General features: G+C 37.1%; 1 protein-coding gene across 1 annotated transcript in view; it reads right to left on the reverse strand.

Annotated features, from left to right (window-relative positions):
* Window positions 1-25,906, reverse strand: part of LOC136035061 (F-actin-uncapping protein LRRC16A-like) — a gene marked incomplete in the record, with an annotated part of 202,446 nt that overhangs the window by 127,569 nt on the left and 48,971 nt on the right. Inside the window, 2 exon segments of the mRNA XM_065716658.1 lie at window positions 10,021-10,098; window positions 24,429-24,616. Coding sequence (XP_065572730.1) covers window positions 10,021-10,098; window positions 24,429-24,616 — 266 coding nt within the window.

The raw sequence follows: 25,906 nt of genomic DNA on the forward strand, positions 1-25,906 counted from the left end.
ACATTTCTTCTGAACTAAATGGCTATCTCAAAATTTTGATCCGACGAATTAGGGGGAGGGGCTCCAGGGAAGGGAAGCTAGCTGCCCCCGTTATCTTTGGTCACTTAAAAAGGCACTACACCTTTTTATTTCCATTCAAATGAGCCTCCTGCCGATCTACTAAGACAATTGGTTCAATAAGATTCACCTTATATCACCATGACTGCGTAACTTACAGCCCTTTCCCAAGGGAGCATAGTTTTTGGACCTTTGAACAATGGTGAAAAAAATGACTATCCAAAATTTTTATCGGACGACTTAGCGGGAGTGAGCTCAAGGGAGAGGCATACTAGCTGCCCCCTAACCTTTTTGATCACCTGAAAAGGGCACTGGAACTTTCAATTTCCGTTCGAATGAGCCCTCTGTCAATCTTCTGGGACCATTGGTTTGATACAATCACACCAGAAAAGAAAACGAATAAATAAAAAAAAAAAATAAATAAATAAACACGCATTCGTGATCCACAAAATACAAAATTCCAAATTTTTGTAGATATAAAATTGAAACCACTGCAATGGGGTTAACTCATACGCTGAATCTTGTGATATGATTTTTCTTATAGATTACTTGACTTTAGGGGTGTTTCCTGTCTTTTTCGAAGATAAGAGAAGTTTCCACAAATTCATATCTTTTGATGAGTTAAAGTACATTCAGTGAATCTTACATACTTGGAATCAACATAAAAAATCGACTGTTTTGATATATCTATTGATAAAAAATTTCGTTCTTTAGAGATTCAATTACTATTGAGCCGCGTCGCTCCTTACTACGGTTCGTCACCACGAAATGTTTGATTGCTGAGATGTCTTATGGGCATCCAATTTACACACAGTGCCTTTTGATTTAATTTTAAAACGACATTTAGTTTTAAAGCATAATAGGCATTGTAAAACTGTGGAGGTGGAGATACCTAATATCCTTACAAACATAGACCGTTCAATTATACTGAACAAATGCCTATCTCAAAATTTTGATTGAGTGAGTTTGGTAAATTAATTAGCTTGGGAAGAGGGCTGCTTGTCCTCGAATCACTTTTGACTCTCAAAAAGAACACTCAAACTTTTAATTTCCGATCGGATTAGCTCTTTAAAAGTTTCCATGATATTAATATCTATGATAAAACTGCACTGTCTATGATTTTGCTTATATGCCCTTTTGAAAACCTGCATGCACATAGTTTTTCGTCTAATTGAAACTCCCCCAAAAAAATTCCTAAAAGTTTACCTTAATACCCTTAACGTCATTAGTTCCAGCAATCATAGCAATAGTATACACGGAGTGCCTTCTGTCTAGCTCAAAATCTGACACAGCTTACCTGGAAGATCCAACTTAATAATGCAAGCCGTTCATGAGGTATTGCTGCGTCACCTTTTTGACAATCTAAATGTTCATAGTTCGTTTTGATTTAGTTCACCATCCGCAAAAATGATTCTTGAAAGCTTCACCTTAATACCCTTATATTGTGTAGTAGCAATAACTATCGTAGCAGTAGTAGTATTAGTAGCAGCATGCAGAAAGCACTTTTAGTTTTCTTTAAAATACCCCTCAAAACACGCTGAAAGTTTCAACTTAATACCATAAACCGTTTCTGAAGCATTGCTGATACGTCTTTTTGACAACCTGTTTGCGCATAGTGCGTTTTGGTTTAGTTCAATACTGTTTCAAAATTCCCTAAGTTTTTCGCCTCAGTACTTTTAGCTTTAGTACCAGTAGTAATACTAGTAGCACTGGTAGTAGTAGCAGCAGCCTTATCTTTAATAGCAGCAGTAGTAGTAGCAGTAGTAATAGTGGTAGCAGTATCAGTATTATGAGTATATGCAGTAGCATGTTGAAGCAAATATTGTCTTTCATTTAGTTCAACATCCTCAAGAACAAGCCTTGCAAGTTTAAACTTCACACACCATACATTCCAAAGATATCGCTGATATACCCTGACCACCTGCTTTGACGACCTACTTACAGATGGCACGTTGTGATTCAGTTCTTACAACCCCCCTCAATATTCCCTGGAACTTTCACCTTCATATCCTTTAGGCATAGTTGTAATAGTAGAGACAGTAGTAGTATTAGTACTAGAATTACTTTTGGTAGTAGTAACAGTAATAGCACTAGTAACAGTAGCAGCAGTAATATTAACCTATTCCCATTTAGTCAGTTGGACATCCCTCTTATCAAGTCTTAGAAGTTTCAACCTAATACAAATAGCCGTTTATATGATACTGCCGATATACTTCATAAAATTTTCCGCTTAAGACTCTTATGAGAAATTGCAATAGGACTAGCAGTTGGAGTAGCAGTAGTAGTAGTGGTAGTAGTTAAAGTAGCGGTAATAGTCGTATTAGTTGTTGCGTGTGCATCGTGCCTTTTGATCAATCGATCTTCCATTTAATACCCAAATCCATCCTTGGGATACGTCCCTTTGACAATCTGCATGGACATAGTGAGTTTTGATTTAGTTCAATTTTTTCCTCAATATTCTCTCAAATTTTCACCTTCATACACTTAGCCTTAATAACATTGGTGTCATAGTAGTAGTGGTAGTATTAGGAGAAGTAGTAGCAGCAGCATTGTCATATTAGCAGTAGTAGAGACAGAAGTAGCAGCAGCATTAATATTAGCATGTGCATGTTGCCTTTTGGTCAGTTGAACATCCCCCTCATGATACCCCAGAAGTTTCATCTTGATACGTTAAGTTGTTCCAAAAACATTGCTGAAGCACCCTTTCGAACCCCCTGTTGAAGTATTTTTCATCTTAATGCTCTTAGTCTTACAATTAGTTGAAGCTGAAGTAGTTTATAAGCAGTAGTAGTATTAGCAGTAGTAGCATTAAAAGTAGCTTTAAAGTCGTATTATTAGCAGCATGCACATTTTACCTTTTGGTCATTTGATCCTCCCCTTCCAGCATTCTTTGAAATTTTGAACTTAATACCCAAATCCATTCTTGAGATACGCCCTTTTGACAATATGCATGCACATTGTGTGTTTTGATTCTGTTCAAATTTTCCCTCTAAGTTCTGTCAAATTTTCACTTCATACACTTAGCATTAATAGTAATAGTGTTATAGCAGCAGTAGTAGTAGTAAGAGCAGTAGCAGTAGTAATAGTATTGTATTAGTAGTAGGAGTAGTAGTAGTAGTAGTAGTAGTAGTAGTAGTAGTAGTAGTAGTAGTAGTAGTAGTAGTAGTAGTAGTAGTAGTAGCAGCAGTCAAGTAGCAGTAGCATTAAAAGCAGTAGTAGCATGTACAGATTGCCTTTTTGTAGGTTAAACATCCCGCTCATGATGCTCCGGAAGTTTCATCTTGATACGGTATGCCGTTTCAAAAATATTGCTGATACGCCCTTCTGACAATCTCAATGTACATAGTATATTTTGATTTAGTTCAACATGCCCCTCAACATTTCCTAAGACGTTCATTTCAACAGCCTTAGCATTGGTAGTACTCGCAACAGAAGCATCAGTTTTAGTGATAGTACTGGTAGCAGTAGTAGAAGTAGTGGTAGCAGTAGTAGTAATAGTTATAGTAGTAGCTTGCAAATATTGCCTTTTTGGTCAATAAATCATCTCCCTCATCATTTCCTATGAGTTCCAAATTAATATCCTCAGTCATTTCTGAGTTAAGCCGTTTTGATAACCCGTATGCACATAACGTATTTTGATTCAGTTCAAAACTCCCCTCAACATTTTCTGAAAAGCTCACCTACATGCTCTTCGTCTCTTTGGAAAGTAAAAACGTAAAACGTTCCCGCCTTTCTCAATAACATATACTAGATGTAAATAATGGACGAATTTCCTAACTAACAGCCCTTACCCTGAGGGCTGTGTGTAAAGGGGGGAGGGTGTTGGCGCTCCAATCACTTTTGACTCTTAAAAAAGGGTACTAGAACTTCCAATTCAAATAAACAGCTTATATATCCCCAGCACACAACTTACAACCCTTGCCCCTGGGCTTTGGGGATTGAATGGCGGTTTAATCAAGAAAAAAACAACATAGGAAGGACTGTTGTGCTGTAACAATATGGTCTGTGTTCAGGAACATTTCCTTACCGAACAAGCTGTTAACCTTCTAGAGATAAATGATGGAGTAAAATCATTTGTGGTCCCAGCCAGCTCCGTAGAAAGAGGGAGGCCCTCTGGTGGTGTTGCCATACTCATCACTAGTACCCTAAACCCTTCCCTTTATAAAAACGAGGAATTCTCTGTTGCTGTTAATGTACATAAAATGGTTGTCTATTCAGTGTATATACCCACAGATAATAGAAATGAAATAACTGAAGAGCCATTCAGAGAGGCATGTAGCAAATTGTCAAGCTCGGTGAGTAAATGTCTTAGGCAAGATCTTGAGTGTATCATAGCCGGCGATCTCAACTGTGACCCTTCTGACAGGAATAATCTTTGTGCATAACCGCTCTTAGCCTCCGGTGATGGTTTCATCAGTACAGATAAAAGTATTTTAAATCTTTTCAGTTTTTCTATAGAAATCCATATTTTGGCTTACTATTTATATGCTGGACAAAATTCTTCATCAATTTTCAATAATGCACGCCCTTTTGAGAATCTGGACATATATGACATCCTTTGATTTAGTTTTTTACACCTCAAGTTTCTTTGAAAAATAAAACGCAATGTCTTCCCTAAGACATTGCATCAATGGTATTTTTTAACCTGGTTGCACTTACACTCTTTTGATTAAGTTCAATTGTAAGGGAAAAAGTAGTAATAGTAGCAGCACTGAAAGTTTGAACTTAATACCCTCAGTCTTTCTTAAGGTATTGTCGAGATGTATTATTAACAAACAGCACACACAGTGCCTTTTGATTTAGTTTAAAGCCACATAAACTTCCCGTGAAAGTTTTTACTTTATACCCGATTCTACTCCTAAGATATCCTGCCTGGATACCTTGGCAACCTGAATGCACTTAAGTAATTTTTATTTAGTTCAATTGCAGTAGTAGTAGCAGCAGAAAAAGTGGTAGTAATATCTGCAACCCTGAGACTTTCAGCTTAATATGCTAGGCAGTTGCTAGGATATTGCTAATACACCCCTTTGATAACCAGCATGTAAACAGTGTGTTTCAATTCAGTTCAACCGCATCCTCACCGTTCTCTGAAAGCTTAACTAATACCCCTAACATTAGCAATAGAAACAGGCATAGTAGCAGAAATAGTGCTAGGAGAAATATGAGCAGTATTAGTGGTAGCAGTAGTAATATAAGTAATAGCGAGTAATAGTATTGACACTGTTTTTATGGCACTTGGTAATAACCAAGTGACATATAGCAATCGCAAATTCTGTCGGTCTGTCTGTCTGTCGGTCCCGGTTTTGCTACTTTAGGCACTTCCAGGTAAGCTAGGACGATGAAATTTGGCAGGCGTATCAGGGACCGGAACAGATTAAATTAGAAATAGTCGCTTTCCCGATTTGACCATCTGGGGGGAGTGGGGGGCCCGTTAATTCGGAAAAAAATAGGAAAATTGAAGTATTTTTAACTTACGAACGGTTGATCGGATCTTCATGAAATTTGATGTTTGGAAGGATATCGTGTCTCAGAGCTGTTATTTTAAATCCCGACCGGATCTGGTGACATTGGGGGGGGGGGAGGGGGAAACCTAAAATCTTGGAAGAGACTTGGAGTGTAGGGATCGGGATGAAACTTGGTGGTAAAAATAAGCACAAGTCCTAGATACATGATTGACATAACTGGAACGGATCCGCTCTCTTTGGGGTAGTGGGGGGGGATTAATTCTGGAAAATTAGAAAAAATGAGGTAATTTTAACTTACGAACGGATGATCAGATCTCAATGAAATTTGATATTTAGAAGGATATCGTGTCTCAGAGCTCTTATTTTAAATCCCGACCGGATCTGGTGACATTGGGGGGGGGGGGGGAGTTGAGAGGGGGAAACCTAAAACTTGGAAAACACTTAGACTGGAGGGATCGGGATGAAACTTGGTGGGAAAAATAAGCACAAGTCCTACATACATGATTGACATAACTGGAGCGGATCCGCTCTCTTTGGGGTAGTTGGGGGGGGGAGGGGTAATTCTGGAAAATTAGAAAAAATGAGGTATTTTTAACTTACGAACGGGTGATCGAATCTCAATGAAATTTGATATTTAGAAGGATATCGTGTCTCAGAGCTCTTATTTTAAATCCCGAACAGATCTGGTGACATTGGGGGGGGGGGGTTGGGAGGGAGAAACCTAAAACTTGGAAAACACTTAGAGTGGAGGGATCGGGATGAAACTTGGTGGGAAAAAATAAGCACAAGTCCTAGATACATGATTGACATAACTTGAACGGATCCACTCTCTTTGGGGTATTTGGGAGGGGGTAATTCTGGAAAATTAGAAAAAATGAAGTATTTTTAACTTACGAACGGGTGACCGGATCTCAATGAAATTTGATATTTAGAAGAACATCGTGTCTCAGAGCTCTTATTTTAAATCTCGACCGGATCTGGTGACATTGGGGGGGGGAGTTGGGAGGGAGAAACCTAATATCTTGGAAAACATTTAGAGTGGAGGGATGGAACTTGGTGGGAAAAATAAGCACAAGTCCTAGATACATAATCGACATAACCGAAGCGGATCCGCTCTCTTTGGGTTAGTTGGGGGGGGGCTAATTCTGAAAAATTAGAAAAAATGAGGTATTTTTAACTTACGAACTGGTGATCAGATCTCAATGAAATTTTATATTTAGAATGGTATAGTGTCTCAAAGCTCTTATTTTAAGTCCCGACCGGATCTTGTGACATTGGGGGGAGTTTGGGGTGGGGGAACCTAAAATCATGGAAAACGCTTAGATTGGAGGGATCGGGATGGAAGTTGGTGGGAAAAATAAGCAGAAGTCTTAGATACGTGATTTACATAATTGGAACGGATCCACTCTATTTGGGGGGGGGGAGTTAATTCTGAAAAATTAGAAAAAATTAAGTATTTTTAACTTACGAAGGAGTGATCGGATCTTCATAAAACTTCATATTTAGAAGGACCTCGTGACTCAGATCTCTTATTTTAAATCTCAACCGGATCCAGCGTAACTGGGGGGGGGGCAGTTGGGGGAACCGGAAATCTTAGAAAATACTTAAAGCGGTGAGATCAGGATGAAACTGGATGGGAAGAATAAGAACCTGTCTAAGACACGTGAATGACATAATCGAACTGGATCTGCTCTCTTTGGTGGAGTTGGGGGGGGGTTGAAAATTGAGGTATTTTTAACTTACGAAAGGGTGACCAGATCTTGATGAAATTTAATATTTAGAAGGGTCTTGGGCTTTAAATCTCTAATTTTAAATTCTGACCAGATCCTGTGACATTGAGTGGAGTTGGAGGAGGAAACCGGAATTCTTGGAAAACATGAAAATTGAGGTATTTTTATTTTAAGAATAGGTGATCAGATCTTAATGAAATTTGATATTTAGAAGGAATTCATGTCTCAGAGCTCTTATTTCAAATCCCGACCATATCTTTTGACATTGGGGGGAGTTGGAGGGGGTAATATTGGAAAACACTTGGAGTGGAGGAATCGGGATGAGGCTTGGTGGATAGAATGAGCAAATGTCCTTGATACGTGATTGACAGAACCGTACTGGATTCGCTCTCTTTGGGGGAGTTGGGGGGAGGGGTTCATTGATTTGGCGAGTTTTGTGCTTCTGGACGTGCTAGGACGATGAAAATTAGTAGGCATGTCAGGGAGCTGCACCAATTGACTTGATAAAGTCGTTTTCCCAGATTCGACCATCTGGGGGGCTAAAGGGAGAGGAAAAATTAGAAAAAATTAGGTATTTATAACATACGAGTGGGTGATCGGATCTTAATGAATTTTGATATTTAGAAGGACATCGTGACTCAGAGCTTTATTTTAAATCCTGACCGGCATTAAGCCTCTTATTTTCTTTTTAAATCAATCTATTGATTCATAGAATTTTGCTAGAGCTCATACCATATGATCTCTTGGCTCTTAGCTCTTCTTGCCTCGTCACAAGTGCCATATGAGCTCTTAGCTCTTGTTTTTTTTTTTTTTTTTTTTTTTTTTTTTTTTTTTTTTTTTTTTTTTTTTTTTTTTTTTTTTTGGTCTGGTTCAGCATCTTCTCCGCAAACTCTGATAATTTCAACATAATACTTTATGCTGTTTCTGAGAAATTGCCGACATGTCCTGTTGATTACCAACATACACGTAGCGTTTTGATTTAGCCCAACATCCCCCTAAATAGTACCTGAAAATTCAACATTAATCCCTTTTTCCTTAATAATATTAATACTAACAGCGGTAGTAATACAACTACTACGATTAACAGTGATATGTATATAATGCATATTTACAAATTCGATATACCCATCAGTATACCCTGAAAGCTTCAACCTAATACTCTAAGCCGTTCTTGAGGTACTTCTGATACGGCCTTTTGACAGCTTGCATGCACGAAGCAAGTTCGATTTAATTTAACATGCCCCTCCACATTTCCTGAAAATTTCTCCTTAATACCCTTAGCCTTAGTATAGCGCGCAAATATCGCCTGTTTGATCAATTGATCATCCGCCTCCTTATTTCCTGAAAATTTCAACTGAGTTATTTCATGAAAGCCCTTTTGACAACCTGTATACACATAACATGTTTTGACTTAGCTTAGCACTCCCCTCAACAGTCTCTGAAAGTTTAACCGGAACGTCCTTGGTATTTTTGAATACTAAAAGTAAAACATACCCTCTTTCCCAATAATAAATATTATATGTAAATAATGGGCCAATTGCCTAACTAACAGCTCTTGCCCCAAGGGCTGTGGGAGGAAGTGATATCCCCAGAGACATAGTTATTGGACCTTTCGACTATGCTTAACAAAATGGCTACCAAAGTTTTGATTAGACGTGTTTGAGAATTAATAGGCGTGGCAGAGAGGCTGGTTTCCCTTCAATCGTTTTTGACTCTTAAAAAGAGCCCTTGAACTTTCAATTTCCAATTGAAGGAGCTCTTTCCGAAGTTTCTACGGCAACTCCTTCTATACAAAGTGCCTTGGTGAAAAAAATAATAATAACTAATATTACATTGGTGCCCACATCATTCTTTACTTAGGCCGCGCTACAGCGCTACCTATGACAAACACAACTGTGTTTGAAAGGAAAGTATCTAGCAAAGAGGGCATGTTTACGCCTCGTCTATCCCCTGAACGCATCATGGCGCATGAGCCCAAGTACAAGAAGCAGGCTTTAGTTACCACTTTGTTCCCAAGTCTAAATTATGTTCAATAACTATATAGCCTTAATAAGCAAAAAATATGTATAAACTTTACCTTACCACAGAAAGACTGACCATAGATTCGATTTTTATTAACAGTTATTCACTCAACTCAAAAAATGGTTACATTTGTCCGTCAGGTTAACTGTGAACAAAAAACCCTTTAAGAGTCTAGATAAAACAAAAGTTCCTAATTATGAGCCTGGTGGGATGTGTTTTGCTATTCTTAGACTTTAAAATACTCATAGTAAGGTGTCACACGCCTCAGAAATTGTGCCTCCAAATGTGCTTATAAACGACTCAGAAATTGTGTCTCTTGTACCTGTAAATGAAAATCATCTTCCATTCCGGCGACTCCATGAATACCTCTAACCTTTCACTTTAAATCCCATTACGAGGCTCTACTTTGACGGTGATAAATGATTGGGATACTAAAATCGAACCACTACGAATGTTCTAACTCTGTTACACCAAAAGCTGAAGACAGCCTGAAACTTGCCAGAACATATTTCCCATTTGCTCAAGTTACACCAGCCTTCGTGAATATATATCATTAACAGACCTCTTATGAAAAAAAAGGAAAAAAAAAGATCCTGCAGGTTAGCCAAGATAGAAAGAGTCTCAGGGGAATCCAAAAGTAGTAACTTAGATAAAAGCAAACAATTAATAAATTACAATTTTATAATAGTAAATAAAGAATATTATAAGAAAATACAGTAAATAAGTTAAATACTAAGTTCACTTACCGGCTCAATAATTGCTTCCGTTGAGGATAGGTTTAAATGGACTAGAATGTTTGGTTGTGCCAAGAAAGGACAAATATGCTGAAAAAAAATAAAATATCCTATATGCATTCTGATGCAAATAATATCATTTTTAATATCAACTTTAATACATAAACACAAAAGTGCTTACATCAGCCATTAGAAACAGAAAATTGGTCAACTGTGCAGTGCAAGTAAAATGAGAAATAAAATAAAACCAAAACAAACAATCACAATAGCTAGTATCAGAGGCAACGCTATAGCGTTGCCTATAGTAGAGGCTATACGGCTCCAATGTTTTATTATTATTATTTTTATCCCAGAGACACTTCATATAGAAGGGATGGTCATATAAACTTTGGAGGGGGTTAATTCGATTAGAAATACGGCTCCAATGTTTTATTATTATTATTTTTCTCCCATAGGTACTCCATATAGAAGGGATGGTCATATAAACTTTGGAGGGGGTTAATTCGATTAGAAATTAGAAGTTCTAGTCCCCTTTTTTAAGACTCAAAGTGATCGGTGGGCACGCCTCCCCCCTCTCAGCTCTTTTTCCCCAAATGCACCAGACAAAAATTTTGAGATAGCCATTTTGTTATAAAAAGAAAAACACAAAGGTAAGATAACAAAAACTCCAGTGTCGACACAACACCCCTAGGGCACGGGGGCAGGCGTTGTATGTTATACCCTGGGGGCATATATGGTTCTTATGGAAGGGATGCTCGTATAAACTTCAGAGAGGGCTCAATTGATTGGAAATTGCAAGTTCTAGTTCACTTTTTAAGAGTCAAAAGTGATCGAGCTAACCCCTCCTCCGACCTTTTTTCTTCAAAAGCATCAGATAAAAATTTTGATGCTCTTAGGGCATATATGGTTCTTATGGAAGGGATACTTGTATAAACTTCAAAGATGGTTCATTCGACTGGAAAATGAAAGTTCTAGTTCACTTTTCAACATTCAATGGAGATCCCAAGGGCAAATAGTCCTTTTTTTCCATAACCAATCCGATTAAATTTTGAAATAGCCATTTTGTTAAAAATAGTTCAAAGGTCAGATAACAAAAACTCCGGTGTCGACGCAACCCCACAGGGCTCGGGAGCAGGCGTTGTATGTTATGCCCTGGGGGGCATACATGGTTTTATGGAAGGGGTACTTTTATAAACTTCAGAGAGAGCTTATTTGATTGGAATTTGAAAGATCTAATGATTGGAGGGCAGCTAGTCCCCCTACGCCCATTTTCCCCAAATGCATCAGACAATAATTTTGAGATGACCATTTTGATAAAAATACTTCGAAGGTCAGATAAAACAAGAGCTAAGAGCTCATATTGCACTTGTGACGAGGTCGGAAGAGCCAAGAGCCACGACCTCATATGGTATGAGCTCTACCAAAATTCTAAGAATCAGTAATTTTGCTTTAAAAGGAAAATCAGAGGCTTAATGCCGGTCGGGATTTAAAATAAGAGCTGTGAGTCACGAGTCCTTCTAAATATCAAAATTCATTAAGATCCGATCACCCACTCGTAAGTTAAAAATAAACTCAATTTTTCTAATTTTTCCTCTCCCTTCAGCCCCCCAGATGGTCGAATCGGGGAAAACGACTTTATCAAGTCAATTTATGCAGCTCCCTGACACGCCTTCCAATTTTCATCGTCCTAGCACAACCAGAAGCACCAAACTCGCCAAAGCCCTGATCCCCACCACCTAACTCCACCAAAGAGAGCAGATCCAGTCCGGTTACGTCAATCCCGTATCTACGACATTTATAAGCGTTTTCCAAGATTTCCGGTTTCCCCTTCCAACTTCCATTAATGTCAAAAGATCTGGTCAGGATTTGAAATAAGAGCTTTGAGACATGGGTTCCTTCCTTCATTAAGATCCGGTCACACGTACTTAAGTTAAAAACACCTCAATTTTTCTGATTTTTTTCCAAATTAACAACCCCCAGCTCCCTCAAAGAGGAGCTCCCTCAATTGGCACGGATCCGTGCCAATTATGTCAATCTCGTATCTATAACTTCTTCTTATTCTTCCCATTTAGTTTCATCCCGATCTCTCCACTCTAGAGGTTTTCCAAGAATTCCGGTTTCCAAGATTTCTGTTTCCCCCTCCAACCCTTTATGTCCCCTGATCCGATTCGAACTGAAAATGGAGCATCCAACACATAAAATTCTTCTATATAAGATCCGATTACCCATTCCAAGATACCTCGATTTTCACGTTTTCGAAGAATTCCGGTTTCCTCCTCCAACTCCCTTCAATGTCACCGGATCTGGTCGAGATTTAAATTGAGAGTTCTAAAGAGCAAGATCCTTCTAGATATCAAATTTCATTAAAATTTGATCACCCGTTCGTAGGTTCCAAATAACTCATTTTTTCGAATTTTTTCGAATTACTCCCCCCCCCCCATCTCCACCAAAGACAGCGGATCTGGCTATATCAGTCACCTATCTTGGACTTCTACTTAGTTTTTCCACCAAGTGTCATCCTGATCTTTCCGCTTTAAGCGCTTTCCAAGATTTCCAATACCCCCCCCCCTAATGCCACTGGATCCAGTCGAGATTTAAAATAAAAGGTCATAGTTTCAAGGTCCTTCTAAAAATGAAATATCATTAAGATACGATCACTCTTTCGTGCGCCCAAAATACCTCATTTTTTCTAATTTTTTAGAATTAATCCTTCCCCCAAACTCCCCCAAAGAGAGCTGATCCGTTCCGGTTATGTCAATCCCGTATCCAGGACTTGTGTCCTAAATACCCACCAAGTTTCATCCCGATCCCTCCACTCAAAGCGTTTTCCAAGATTTTAGATTCCCCCCCTCCAACTTCCCCCTCACCAGATCCGGTCGGGATTTAAAATAAGAGCTCTGAGACACGATATCCTTCTAAACATCAAATTTCACTAAGATCCGATCACTCCTTCGTAAGTTCAAATACCTCACTTTATTTAATTTTTCAAAATTAACCCTCCTCCCCCAAAGAGAGCGAATCCGTTCCGGTTATTTCAATAATGTACATAGGACTTATGATTATTTTTTTTCATCAAGTTTCATCCCGATCCCTCAACTCTAAGCGTTTTCCGAGATTTTAGGCTCCCCCCTCAATTCGCTCCAATGTCACAAGATCCAGTCGGGATTTAAAATAAGAGCTCTCAGACACGATATTCTTCCAAATTTCAAATTCCATTAAGATCCGATCACTCCTTCGTAAGTAATAAATACCTCATTCTTTTTCCGATTTTCAGAATTAACTCCAAACAGAACAGATCCGTTCTGGTGATGTCAATCACCTATCTAGGACTTCCACTTATTTTTCTCACAAAGTTTCATCCCGATCCTTCCATTCTAAGCGTTTTCCAAGATTTTAGTTAAGTTGAAAATACCTCATTTTTTCTATTTTTTCCAAATTTAACGACCTCCCACTCCCCCCACCAGACGGTCAAATCGCGAAAACGACTATTTATAATTTAATCTGGTCCGGTTCCTGAAACGCCTGCCAAATTTCATCGTCCTAGTTTACCTGGAAGTGCCTAAAGTAGCAAAACCGAGACAGACCGACAGAATTTGCGATTGCTATATGTCACTTGGTTATTACCAAGTGCCATAGAAAACTCCGGTGTCGAAACAACCCCCAGGGCCCGAGGGCAGGCGTTGTAGGTTATGCCCAGGAGGGATGTATAGTTCTTATTCATGGGGTGCTCGTATAAACTTCAGAGAGGGCTCATTTGATTGGGAACTAAAAGTTCTAGTCACGTTTTATAGATTAAAAGAGATCCAAGGGCAACTAGCCCCCATGCCCTTTCCCCCCAAACCCATCCAATACAAATTTTGAGATAGCCATATTTTTTTACAGCTCGACACACCCCCCAGAGCACGGGGACAAGTGTTTTAAGGTATATCCCAGGGGTTATAGTTTTTATGTAAGGGGTGGTCGTAAAAATTCAAAGGTGACTCATTTGATTGGAAATCGAAAGTTCTAGTTACCTTTTTATGAGTCAACAGTGAACGGAAGACATTTACTCCCCCCCCCCCACTACCCACACACAGCCTCTTTTCCCCAAATGCATCCAGTGAATTTTTTGAGAAAGCCAGTTTGTTTGAAACAATCCAACAATCAGACAACAAAACTTCATTGTCAACATACTCCCCCAGAGCCCAGGAAAGGGTTGTAACTTAAGGCGCGGAGACATACTAGGTTTTTATGGAAGAGGTGGTCGTATTCACTATGGAGGGGGCTCAAAGGACTAGAAATTGAAAGTTATAATTCTCCTTTTAAGAGTCAAAAGTGATCCGATGGAGACTAGCCCCCCCCCCCCGCTAAATACGTTCCCCAAATGCCTCCAATCAAATTCTTTATACAGCTATTTTGTTCAAAATAGACCAAATGTACTGTAACAAAAACTACAGGGATCAAGCAGCTCCCCAGAATCCGGCGACAAGTGTTGTAAAATGTGCCCAGGGGGCATATAAAGTTTTTAAGGACGGGATGGTCATATAAACTTCGGAGGGGGCCCATTCGATTGTAAATCAGAATTTCTAGTGCCCTTCGGACGGCAACTAGCTCACCCTTTCCAAGGCCGTTTTTGCCCAAATGCTTCCAATCAAAATTTTGATATAATTATGTTGTCCAACATAGTTTAAAAATCAAATAGCAAAACTCTGGGTCGACATAACCACCTAGAGCCCGAGGGCAAGTGTTGTAAGCTATGCCCCGGGGTATATAAGGATTTATGTAAGGGTTGGTTGCATAAAATTCAGATATGGCTCATTTCGTTGGAAATTGAAAGTCCTAGTTACACTTTTAAGAGTCATCAAAAGTAATCGGAGAGGATTGTCCCCCACTACATCCCCAACTTTTTCCCCAAATACATCCGATAAAAATTTTGAGATAGCCATTTTGTTCAAAATAGTCCAAAATTCAAATTTATAACTAGGCCTTGAGAAATCCTCCATAGCATCCGGGACAAGAACTGTAACTTATGTAAGCTGCCCATAAGGTTTTTGTGGAAGGGATGGTCGTATTAACTTTGGACGGGGCTCATTCCATTCAAAATGAAACTTCTAGCTGTTCTAATAGTCAAAAGTGATCAATGGGCAACTATCTACTTTCCCAAAGGGCTTTCGGTCCAAATTTTGAGATAGTCATTATGTTCAAAATACTTCAAAGGCCAAATTACTACCCCCTCCCCGAACCCCGGGAAATATGTGTAGGCTATCTTCGAATGTGTATATCGAATATACACGCTCGATAACAGTATAAAAACAAATATGATAGTGAAAATGGTATGAAAGAAATGATGCATATGTCAGGGGCTGTGGTTCTCCATAAGGCTTTTGATAGTGTCGACAGAGAGTTATTGAAGGATGCCATGCTAAATATTGGCCTTCCCCATTCATTTGTTAGATTGATAGTGAGCATGTATACTTGTGTGAGTGGAATCATTCAAGTTGGTAATAGGTTTTCGAAGCTTTTTGATATTAAGCGGGAAGTAAAACAGGGCAGCACCCTTTCACCTAAGTTGTTTAATATTTTTATTAATGATGTTGTTAATTTTCTAGAGAATAGATGGGCTCCGAAAGTTATCCTAGGGACTCAAAAACTATCTCTCTTATTATTTGCAGATGATATTGCTTTGGTGGCTAATAAACCGCAAGATCTACAGACTCTTTTGAATCTCATAGAAGAATATTTGCATATAAAAAAGTTAAGGCTGAATACTGAAAAGAGCGAAGTTGTTATTTTTAAAAAAGGAAGGTTGGGGACGATGAAAAATATACGTTTAAATTTAATAATAAGGAACTATTTATAAGTAAAAGAATAAAATATTTAGGCTTTATCTTATCGGAAAATGGAAGCCTAAGGAGTCATGTTGATGAAATAATTAAGAGAGGTAGGGTGGCCATGTCAGCTATATTTAGAAACCCGACGATAATGGGGATCAAAAACCTAAAAATGCATAAAAGAATATTTAACACAAAAATTTTACCCGTAATAGAATATGGAGCAGAGATATGGGGTGGAGAAACGGTGCAGCAACTGGAGTCCCTTCAGCTCCAGTATTATAAAAGAGTGTTTGGTTTACATCAGACAACTCATTCACAGATTCTGAAAGGTGATATGGGCCTGTTTTCTTTAAAGCTACGTAGGTATATTTTAATGCTTAGATTCTGGTTGAAGTTAACTAAGAGTAATTAAGATAGACTAGTAAGAGTGGCATATGAAGAGATGTTGAAATGTGGTTTAAAAACCTCATGGCCATCCCAAATTAAATCATTACTAGAAAAAGTAGGAATGCCTTATTTATGGAATAATGGTCTTTGCTCTCGCGATGTACCAGCAAATTTAGAAAGCCAGGTACGATTTATATTAGAGAGTCAGGAAATTCAGCATTGGCAAGGGCTGGTTCTTGATTCTACAACCCTACAACATTATAATCAGGCAAAACCTAGTTTTGGGGAGGAAGTTTATTTTAAACTTAATTTACCGGCTATGATTCTACGTCGTTGGATTCAGCTTAGGGCAAATTGTCTTCCAATCCAGAACAGGCAAAAAACGTTCGACAAAAATAAAATGATAGTTGGTCCTGATAGGCGGTATCTTTGTCCTCTTTGTAAAGATGATGATGAAGACTTGGATCATTTTCTCCGGAAATGCCCGGTGCTCTTGGATTTACGGGAAATTTATTTGCATGGGATTAATTTGATGCTTCCGGGTATTCTACAAAATAGTAACCCAACCACAATATTTCGAGTGGGAGTATATATAGAAAAATCTTTAATAAGAAGAAAAAGTTTTATATGATTAATTTCTTTTGTAGTTAGATTAGGTACTTTTTGCGTTGAATTCTGTTTTTTTTTTTTTTTGTGCGTGTTCGTACTGTTGTTAATTTCCTTGCTTGTCTGTTATTTATTTATATTTTGTGTGTATATGGCCCACGGGTTTTTGAAATACACTTATCTATCTATCTATCTATAAGGCAAAACATGGATCACTGTAGATCTTAGGATTAATTCAACTAAATTATATTCAGAACTAAAGTAAAAAACAGAACCGTACATTCCAATTCTCGGAGAACCCCACATTCCAGTTTTTTTTCTCATGATATCGTCGACCTGAATAAGTCTGCATTCTACCTTCCAAATACGATTTTATCCAACTCACCATACAAACCAGGAAATCCATTTTATTCAGTTTTGATATTAATACCTCATGATTAGCAATATTAAAAGCTTTCGAAAGATCCACCAAATTGCCAACGTCGTGAAGTCAAAATCCAAAAATTCTTTAATCAAACAGTTCGTGGTAACGAACTGAAGTAAGGAGCGACCCGGCTCAATAGTAACCATAAGTCTAAAAAATGGAATTTTGGTACCAATAGCTACATCAAAAGAATCGCATTTTAATGCTGATTTTAAATATATAAGTTTCATCAAGTTTAGTCTTACCCATCAAAAGTCACGAGCCTGAGAAAATTTAAGTTATTTTAGAAAATAGGGGGAAACGCCCCCTAAAAGTCATAGAATCTTAACAAAAATCACACCATCAAATTCAGCATATCAGAGAACCCTACTGTAGAAGTTTCAAGCTCCTATCTACAAAAATGTGGAATTTTATATTTTTTGCCAGAAGGCAGATCACGGATGCGTGTTTATTTGTTTTTTTTTTTTTTTTTGTTTTTTTTTTCCAGGGGTGATCGTATCGACCCAGTTGTCCTAGAATTTTGCGAGAGGGCTCATTCTAACGGAAATGAAAAGTTCTAGTGCCCTTTTTAAGTGACCAAAAAAATTGGAGGGCACCTAGGCCCCCTCCCACGCTAATTATTTTCCCAAAGTCAACGGATCAAAATTCTGAGATAGCCATTTTATTCAGCGTAGTCGAAAAACCTTATAACTGTGTCTTTGGGGACGACCTACTTCCCCACAGTCCCCGTGGGAGGGGTTACAAGTTCAAAACTTTGACCAGTGCTTACATATTGCAATGGTTATTGGGAAGTGTACAGGCGTTTTCAGGAGGATTTTTTGGTTTGAGGCAGGGGTTGAGAAGTGGGGGATATGCTGTGGGAACTTTCCATCGAGGAATTTGTCATGGGGGAAGAAATTTTCCATGAAGGGAGACCAGGATTTACTAGCATTACTTAAAAAAAACAATGAAAAAGTTTTTTTTTCATTTGGAAGTAAGCAGCAGCATTAAAACTTAAAACGAACAGAAATTATTACCCATATGAGGGGCTCACCTCCTCCTAATACCTCGCTCTCTACTCTAAAGTATTGTTAGTAATGTCAACTATTTATTCTGCGGCATTTGTGATTCAGGGGTCATTCTTAATGAATTGGGACAAAATTTAAGATTTAGTGTAAAGAGCGAGGTACTGACGAGGGGGCGAACCCCCTCATATATGTAATAAAAACATAAGAATACAAAAGTTCTTTACATAAGCTAATTTATAAGTTACGTATATCTTTTACTTATAAAAAGATTCGTAAAAAATTAAAAGTTCTAGTTGCCTTTTTAATTAACCGAAAATCGGAGGGCAACTAGGCTTCCTCCCCTGCTCTTTTTTTCTCAAAATCATTCGATTATGAGAAAGCCATTTAGCCAAAAAAAAATAAATTCTGTGGAGAGCCAAAATCAAAACATGCATTGATTCAAAAACGTTCAGAAATTAAATAAAAAAAAACAAGTTTTTTAAATGAAAGTAAGGAGCGACATTAAAACTTAAAACGAACAGAAATTACTCCGTATATGAAAGAGGCTTTTCCTTCTCAAGGCCCCGCTCTTTATGCTAAAGTTTTTTTACTGTTTTAAGAGTTAAGAGAAAGAGTCAAACTTTAGCGTAAAGAGCGGGGCGTTGAGAAGGAAAAGCCCCTTTCATATACGGAGTAATTTCTGTTCGTTTTAAGTTTTAATGTCGCTCCTTACTTTCATTTAAAAAACTTGTTTTGTTTTTTTTATTTAATCTTAATAATAGAATGATATACTGTATGTGCGGTGGAATAACCTTTTTGAAAGCCATACTGGCTAGACGGCAAAATTCCATTTCGTTTATAAATTTTGTCATTCTTTCATGCATAATTTTTTCAAAAAATTTAGAAAATACCAGTAAAATTGAAATGGACTTATAGTTACTAATTTGACATTTATATCTATTCTTATGGAAAGGCTTTATCCGACTTTTTTCAGTTGTTTGTAAACAATTCCTCTACAGTATTTAATTAAAAACGAAAAACATGACAAATAACCGGGAAAATTGATTTTAATGCTTGTTTTTGGTATCCTGTCAACTCCCAAGGATTCGGAGGCACCAGGCGATGTAAATGATTTTTGTAACTCATGTATTTGTATCATATCATCTTAAGGGAAATATAAATTAGTTGCATCAAGCATATTAATGTGAAACATTTTCTTTAATTGGTCTGATACTATTATTAATTTGCCAAGACATATTTGAACAAATTTCTGAAAAAAAAGTACAAAATTCATTAGCAAATGTTATGAATGTATTTGAAATATCCATGTAGTTCTATGTCGCGAGTTTGTTTTACTCGTGCGAGCAACAAGAAAATCAACCAGGGGATAGATTCACCTTCCTAGTTATTATTAGTAGTAAAGATGGTGGATGCAGTGAATAAACAAAAAGTGAAATAACAAAAAAAGAGTGTTTTTAGTTTGTTTTCAATATTTAAGTGTTTAATGACAGAATAAGATATTTTTAGTGACAGTGAAGATAATGGTCTGAAACAATTAAAAAGTTTGTTGACCTTTTGGAAGATAAATTTAAAAAAAACAAATTTTTTAAATGGAAGTAAGGAGCGACATTAAAACTTAAAACGAACAGAAATTATTCCGTATATGAAAGGGGCTTTTCCTTCTCAACGCCCCACTCTTTACGCTAAAGTTTGACTGTTTCTCTTAACTCTACATTTTAAAACAGTAAAAAACTTTAGCGTAAAGAGCGGAGCGTTGAGAAGGAAAAGCCCCTTTCATATAAGGAGTAATTTCGATTCTTTTTAAGTTTTAATGTCACTCCTTACTTTCATTTAAAAAACTTTTTAAATGAGTTTTTTTTAATTTAATTTCTGAACGTTTTTTAATCAATGCATTTTTTGATTTTGGCTCTCCACAGAGGAATAATTAAAACGAAATTTGTATGTTTGTTTTTTTTTGGCTAAATGGCTTTCTCATAATTTTGATCGAATGATTTTGAGAAAAAAAGAGCGGGGGAGGAAGCCTAGTTGCCCTCCGATTTTCGGTTAATTAAAAAGGCAACTAGAACTTGTAATTTTTTACTATTCTTTTTATAAGTAAAAGATATACGTAACTTATAAATTAGGTTACGTAAAGAACTTTTGTATTCTCATGTTCTTATTACATATATGAGGGGGTTCGCCCCCTCGTCAGTAACTCGCTCTTTACACTAAAGCTTAAATTTTGTCCCAATTCATTAAGAATAACCCCTGAATCACAAAAGCCGCAGAATAAATAGTTAAAATACTTTAGCGTAAAGAGCGAGGTATTAGGAGGAGGTGAGCCCCTCATATGGGTAATAATATATTAATTTTTTTCATTGTTTTTTTTAAGTAATGCTAGTATATCCTGCGCTCCCTTCGTGAAAATTTTCTTCCCCCATGACAAATTCCTCGATCGAAAGTTCCCCCAGCATATCCCCCTCTTCTCAACCCCTGCCTCCAACCAAAAAATCCTCCTGAAAACGCCTGTACACTTCCAATAACCATTACTATAAGTAAGCACTGGTCAAAGTTTTGAACTTGTAACCCCTCCCACGGGACTGTGGGGGAGTAAGTCGTCCCCAACGACATAGTTATAAGGTTTTTCGACTACGCTGAATAAAATGGCTATATCAGAATTTTGATCCGTTGACTATGGGAAAATAATTAGCGTGGGAGGGGGCCTAGGTGCCCTCTAATTTTTTTTGGTCACTTAAAAAGGGCAATAGAACTTTTCATTTCCGTTAGAATGAGCCCTTTCGCAACATTCTAGGACAAATGGGTCGATACGATCACCCCTGGGGGAAAAAAAACAAACAAACTAAACAAATAACACGCATCCGTTATCTGTCTTCTGGCAAAAAATACGAAATTCCACATTTTTGTAGATAGGAGCTTGAAACTTCTACAGTAGGATTCTCTGATACGCTGAATCTGATGGTGTGATTTTCTTTAAGATTCTATGACTTTTAGGGTGCGTTTCCACCTATTTTCTAAAATAATGCAAGTTTTCTCAGGCTCGTAACTTTTGATGGGTAAGACTAAACTTGATGAAACTTATATATTTAAAATCAGCATTAAAATGCGATTCTTTTGATGTAGCACTGATACCAAAATTCCATTTTTTAGAGTTTTGGTTACTATTGCGCCGGGTCGCTCCTTACTACAGTTCGTTACCACGAACTGTTTGATCAATAAGAAAGAACGGGCAAAACCAGAAAGGGCGATTAGAAAGGTTCATGACCATTGAGTCTGTCTACATTTGGTGTTTTCCCGAAAACTGAGACAGAAAACTGGGAGACAGGTAAGAAGTCTATATTACTACATTACCTTTTCTATATTACCTTTTAAAAGGTAATATTACCTATTATCTTATATATTACCTTTTATCTTTATAAATCTTTTGCCTTTATATACCTAGAAAGGTTATATTACCTTTTGAAAGGTCAATAAGAAAGAACGGGCAAAACCAGAAAGGGCGATTAGACAAGATAAGACAAGATTATATTTATTTTCAAAAGACTATCACAAGCTCTATAGAGCCGAATTCGCTTCATATGTCAGTAAAAGCTAAGAAAATTTCAAAACAGTACATGAAATCAAACACTTAAAATTAAAAGAAATTTAAAAGCAAAATCATCAAAGATAAAGGGTAAATCAGTAAACTTAACAATTAAATTACAAAAACACTACAGTAAATCAAAAAAATAAAAACGGCAATAGAGGAAAGGGGAATTTGGCAAGTACATAATCACGAATTATTATTAAGGTGTTCCAGAATAAAGGGTATAAAACTATTACGAAACCTTTCTGTAACAGCATGGATCGGAGAGTAATATGGGATTGCTAAGGAGGCTGACCAGGGGAGTCGGAGTCTAATGGGATTATGAAAATCAGGGGGTAAGTCCTCGGTACGGGGATTGGAAATGACTGATTTAGCAAAAAGCAGGCAAATTTTTTCCCTCCTTTCTTTTAAGGTGGTAATGCGTGCAGCTTTAAGGAGGAAGGAGTATGGAATTTTGCCTTCTTTGTAAATTATCCTGAGCGAACGCTTTTGGACCGAGTCGATTTTGTCACTAAGTTCATTTGACAGTTGCGAGTGCCAGACCGGACATGCATATTCCAATAACGGTTCATGACCATGATTAGAAAGGTTCATGACCATTGAGTGAGTCTACATTCGGTGTTTTCCCGAAAACTGAGACAGAAAACTGGGAGAGAGGTAAGCAGTCTATATTACTATATTAACTTTCCTATATTACCTATTATCTTATATATTACATTTTATCTTTATATATCTTTTAACTTTATATACCTAGAAAAGTTATATTACCTTTTGAAAGGTCAATAAGAAAGAACGGGCAAAACCAGAAAGGGCGATTAGAAAGGTTCCTGACCATTGAGTGTGTCTACATTCGATGTTTCCCGAAAACTGAGACAGAAAACTGGGAGACAGGTAGCAGTCTATAATACTCATGTAGACTGCTTTATGTCTCCAGTTTTCCATTCTCGGTTTTCTGCCAGTTCTCCGATCATCACGTTTCCGTGGCGATTTTACAAAAAGGACTTAAATCCATTTTTCCTAATTTTATAGGAGAGTAAAATGAAAATAAAAAGACATATATAAAAATCTTTCTTAAAAAACGGCATTTAAGAAGCTTGAAACTTTAAATACTGGTTACTACTTAAACTTTCGATCGAAATTCGCTGGAAACTGTCCAAATAACTGAATTGTTCGTTACTTAGAAGCTAAGGGACTTACGGTCTTTTTTCAGCCCCTTTTGGAACGTTTTAAAACTCGGTCATAATTAAAGAGCTCTTTTGGAATATACCAATAGATAGATCTTTTGAGTTCTTTCGAACCATATACTTAGCTACTTTTCGGAAAAAAGTGTACTTGAGCTCTTTTTAAACAACGAAGTGGGATAAAGAACTCCACGGGTCCTTCTAGATTTCAATTAGTAAGTAAGTTTCTTCATTTGGCCATTTCAGTTAATTTTTTTAAGCCTTTATATCTTTTTTGGTAAGCCCCATAGCCCCTTTTTCAAATTTATTGCTTGATAAGGTTCCAAGAAAACCCAACAAATCGTCTTTACTTCTGATTTATTAGCACCTATTGTGCAGTACCTGTGCACTATTGTGCAGAAACATAAAAATGGAACGGTGGGAGCAGTGTATACTAGCCAGTTTTCTGTCCTAGTTTTCCAGAAAACACCGAACATAGACGCAGCTTAAGACCAGCTTAAGGTGCTTATCTGGCTGTTTTTATTTTTTCGCTTAATAGCTTAAATTAGTTATATTTTTTTCCAAGACCACATTGACTTTCTATAGCGAGCAAACAAACGTTCAAATGGGGATAAGTCCATTTATTAGATAGTGAAAACAGATACAAAAGTTTGGATATTTCGGCCAAATATACAGCAATCGTCATCAGCAGATATACTAAGCATTGAACCAATCAAGTATATAAACATAAATTCAAAACATTCTTTTTGCAATTAGACGACGAAGAAGATTTTGCCACCTTCATTAGAATTTCAGCTTACATTTATGCAATACTAAAGAAGAAATTTACAGCTCAAGACTTCGCATGAACATAGTTATTGAGCTGTCTCAGGCAAATCCAGTGAATGAACCGAAAGTAATTGTTTTGTTCCGTATCAATAAGTTAGTTTTAATTTTAACACTTAAGTATATCTGCTAATGACTTTCCCTGTGTATATGTGGTCGGAATATCCAGACCTTTTTATTTGTTTTCACTGTATAATAAATGGACTTATCCTCCTTTAAGATCCATCAGGAGCCAAGCAAGAAAAAGGTCATTCAAAATATAGTAGGAGAGATCATTAGATATTGTTCAAATGAAATTGGAACTTAAAGGGAGGGAGTAAAGAACAGTGAAGATTAGAGAAAATTATGGCAAAAGAAGAATTTGTGCAGCTGCGTCAGCCAAAAAATATTTAAAGCCTACATTGTAAAAAAATTGCCATATAAGGCGAGCCTTGTAGTTTATTGCTATTTTTTTTTCTAATGTTCTAAACAAGCTAGCCTTGACTGATTTTTCTGGTATAAACTGGGAAAAAAAGAAATATTTACAAAATTAAACTCCTTAATAGCTCATTTTTTACAAAAGAAATTCCATTTAAAAAATGAAAATCCACTTACACTTATGTCATCCTTCAGGATATTGCCGCTGAGATCAAGTTGTGTTAGAGTGTCTTTAAGTCTTTTATTTAGTGAAAAGGAATGAGCCAGCTTATCCAATCCCTTTCCTGTTATACCACAATGGGAGAGAACTAGTGATTTGAGTCCTGTTGATTGCTTCCCAAAGGCATTACTTAAGTGGGCGACACCTGTGGAAAAAAAAATCTAATATTTATGAATAATCCGTTTTCTTCTTCGATTTTAACATCACTCTTGTATCAGAGGAGCAGAAAATTAAATGAAAAAACATATATCAGGACAAAGCTGACCCCAAGTTTTTTCAGACCTCAAACAATTCTAGAGTCAGATAGATATATAACACAGATATATTCTACGCCAAAGGGTTAATTAATAACCCTTGTGACAACCATTGTAACAACTTCTAGTTGGACATTGGGAGCAACCTATTTCAGCTTGACTGAAAGGCAAAGACTCTGTGGTCTCCTTCTCAAATTTTCCAAAAATGTCGACCAAAAACCCTGTTAAAACCGAAACAACAGTCGTGTAATGCTGGGTCAGGACTATTTAGAACATAAGAAAGGTCTACTGTCCTTTTAGCGAGTTAAAAACGTGTGCACCAAGTGTGTGGTGTGTACCAAGGTCAACAAGGTACAAATGTGTGTGGTGGGTACCAAGGTCCATTCCTCACAGTTTTTGCCCTGGGTCAAATCGTCACAAAACATAATATGGTTTGAAAGTCAGAATAGTCATTCCAACAGGAAAGATTGAAATATACGAACACAAACATATTTCTTGAGACAAACTCCGTGTAAATTATAATAAAACGAATAGATTAAAATAAAAGCACGCCCTTGTTGGTGTGAAAGGAAAAGCTGAGTTTCTCGATTATTCATAATGTAACACCTCTTTAAACCTGAATTATCTTTGGTCACGGCCAAATAGACTTACCCACGGTTGAGCTGATGAAGGTATTCTTACAGACCAAAATACATAAATGATTTTGAGAAATTGTTTTGATTTGAGTCAATGATTAAGCTCTCAGTCATCTTCCGCGAAATAAAAAAAAAATAAACTTACAATAACATTCGTGAAAATTGAACTAAAACCAACAATAAAATAGCCAAAGCATCATGGCTTAAAGCAAGTTCAGCAAAAAAAAAATGGGCAATCAGTATAAATAAAAAACAAAACATGCGCAAGTTTTTAAAGGGATTCTTGATTTTTCGGCAGATAGCCTTTTCTATGTTTTTGATATAGGTTCATTGGAATTAGTTGCTGGTTTGGTCATATTATATGCTAGATTAGGGCCATACCCACGATTTTTTCGGTGGGGGGAGGGGGGCTTACAAAAGGATTTGTTTCAGGAGAGGAGGGTCACAAAAAAACTTTAAAAAAAAACACATCAAAATTTGTTTATATCCCCTTTTGTTACGTTTTTACGAGTCAAACAAAGATTTCAGGGGGGGTCAAATCTCCTG

Source organism: Artemia franciscana, chromosome 13 (genome assembly GCF_032884065.1).
Source record: "Artemia franciscana chromosome 13, ASM3288406v1, whole genome shotgun sequence".
In the NCBI taxonomy this organism is placed as follows: domain Eukaryota; kingdom Metazoa; phylum Arthropoda; class Branchiopoda; order Anostraca; family Artemiidae; genus Artemia; species Artemia franciscana.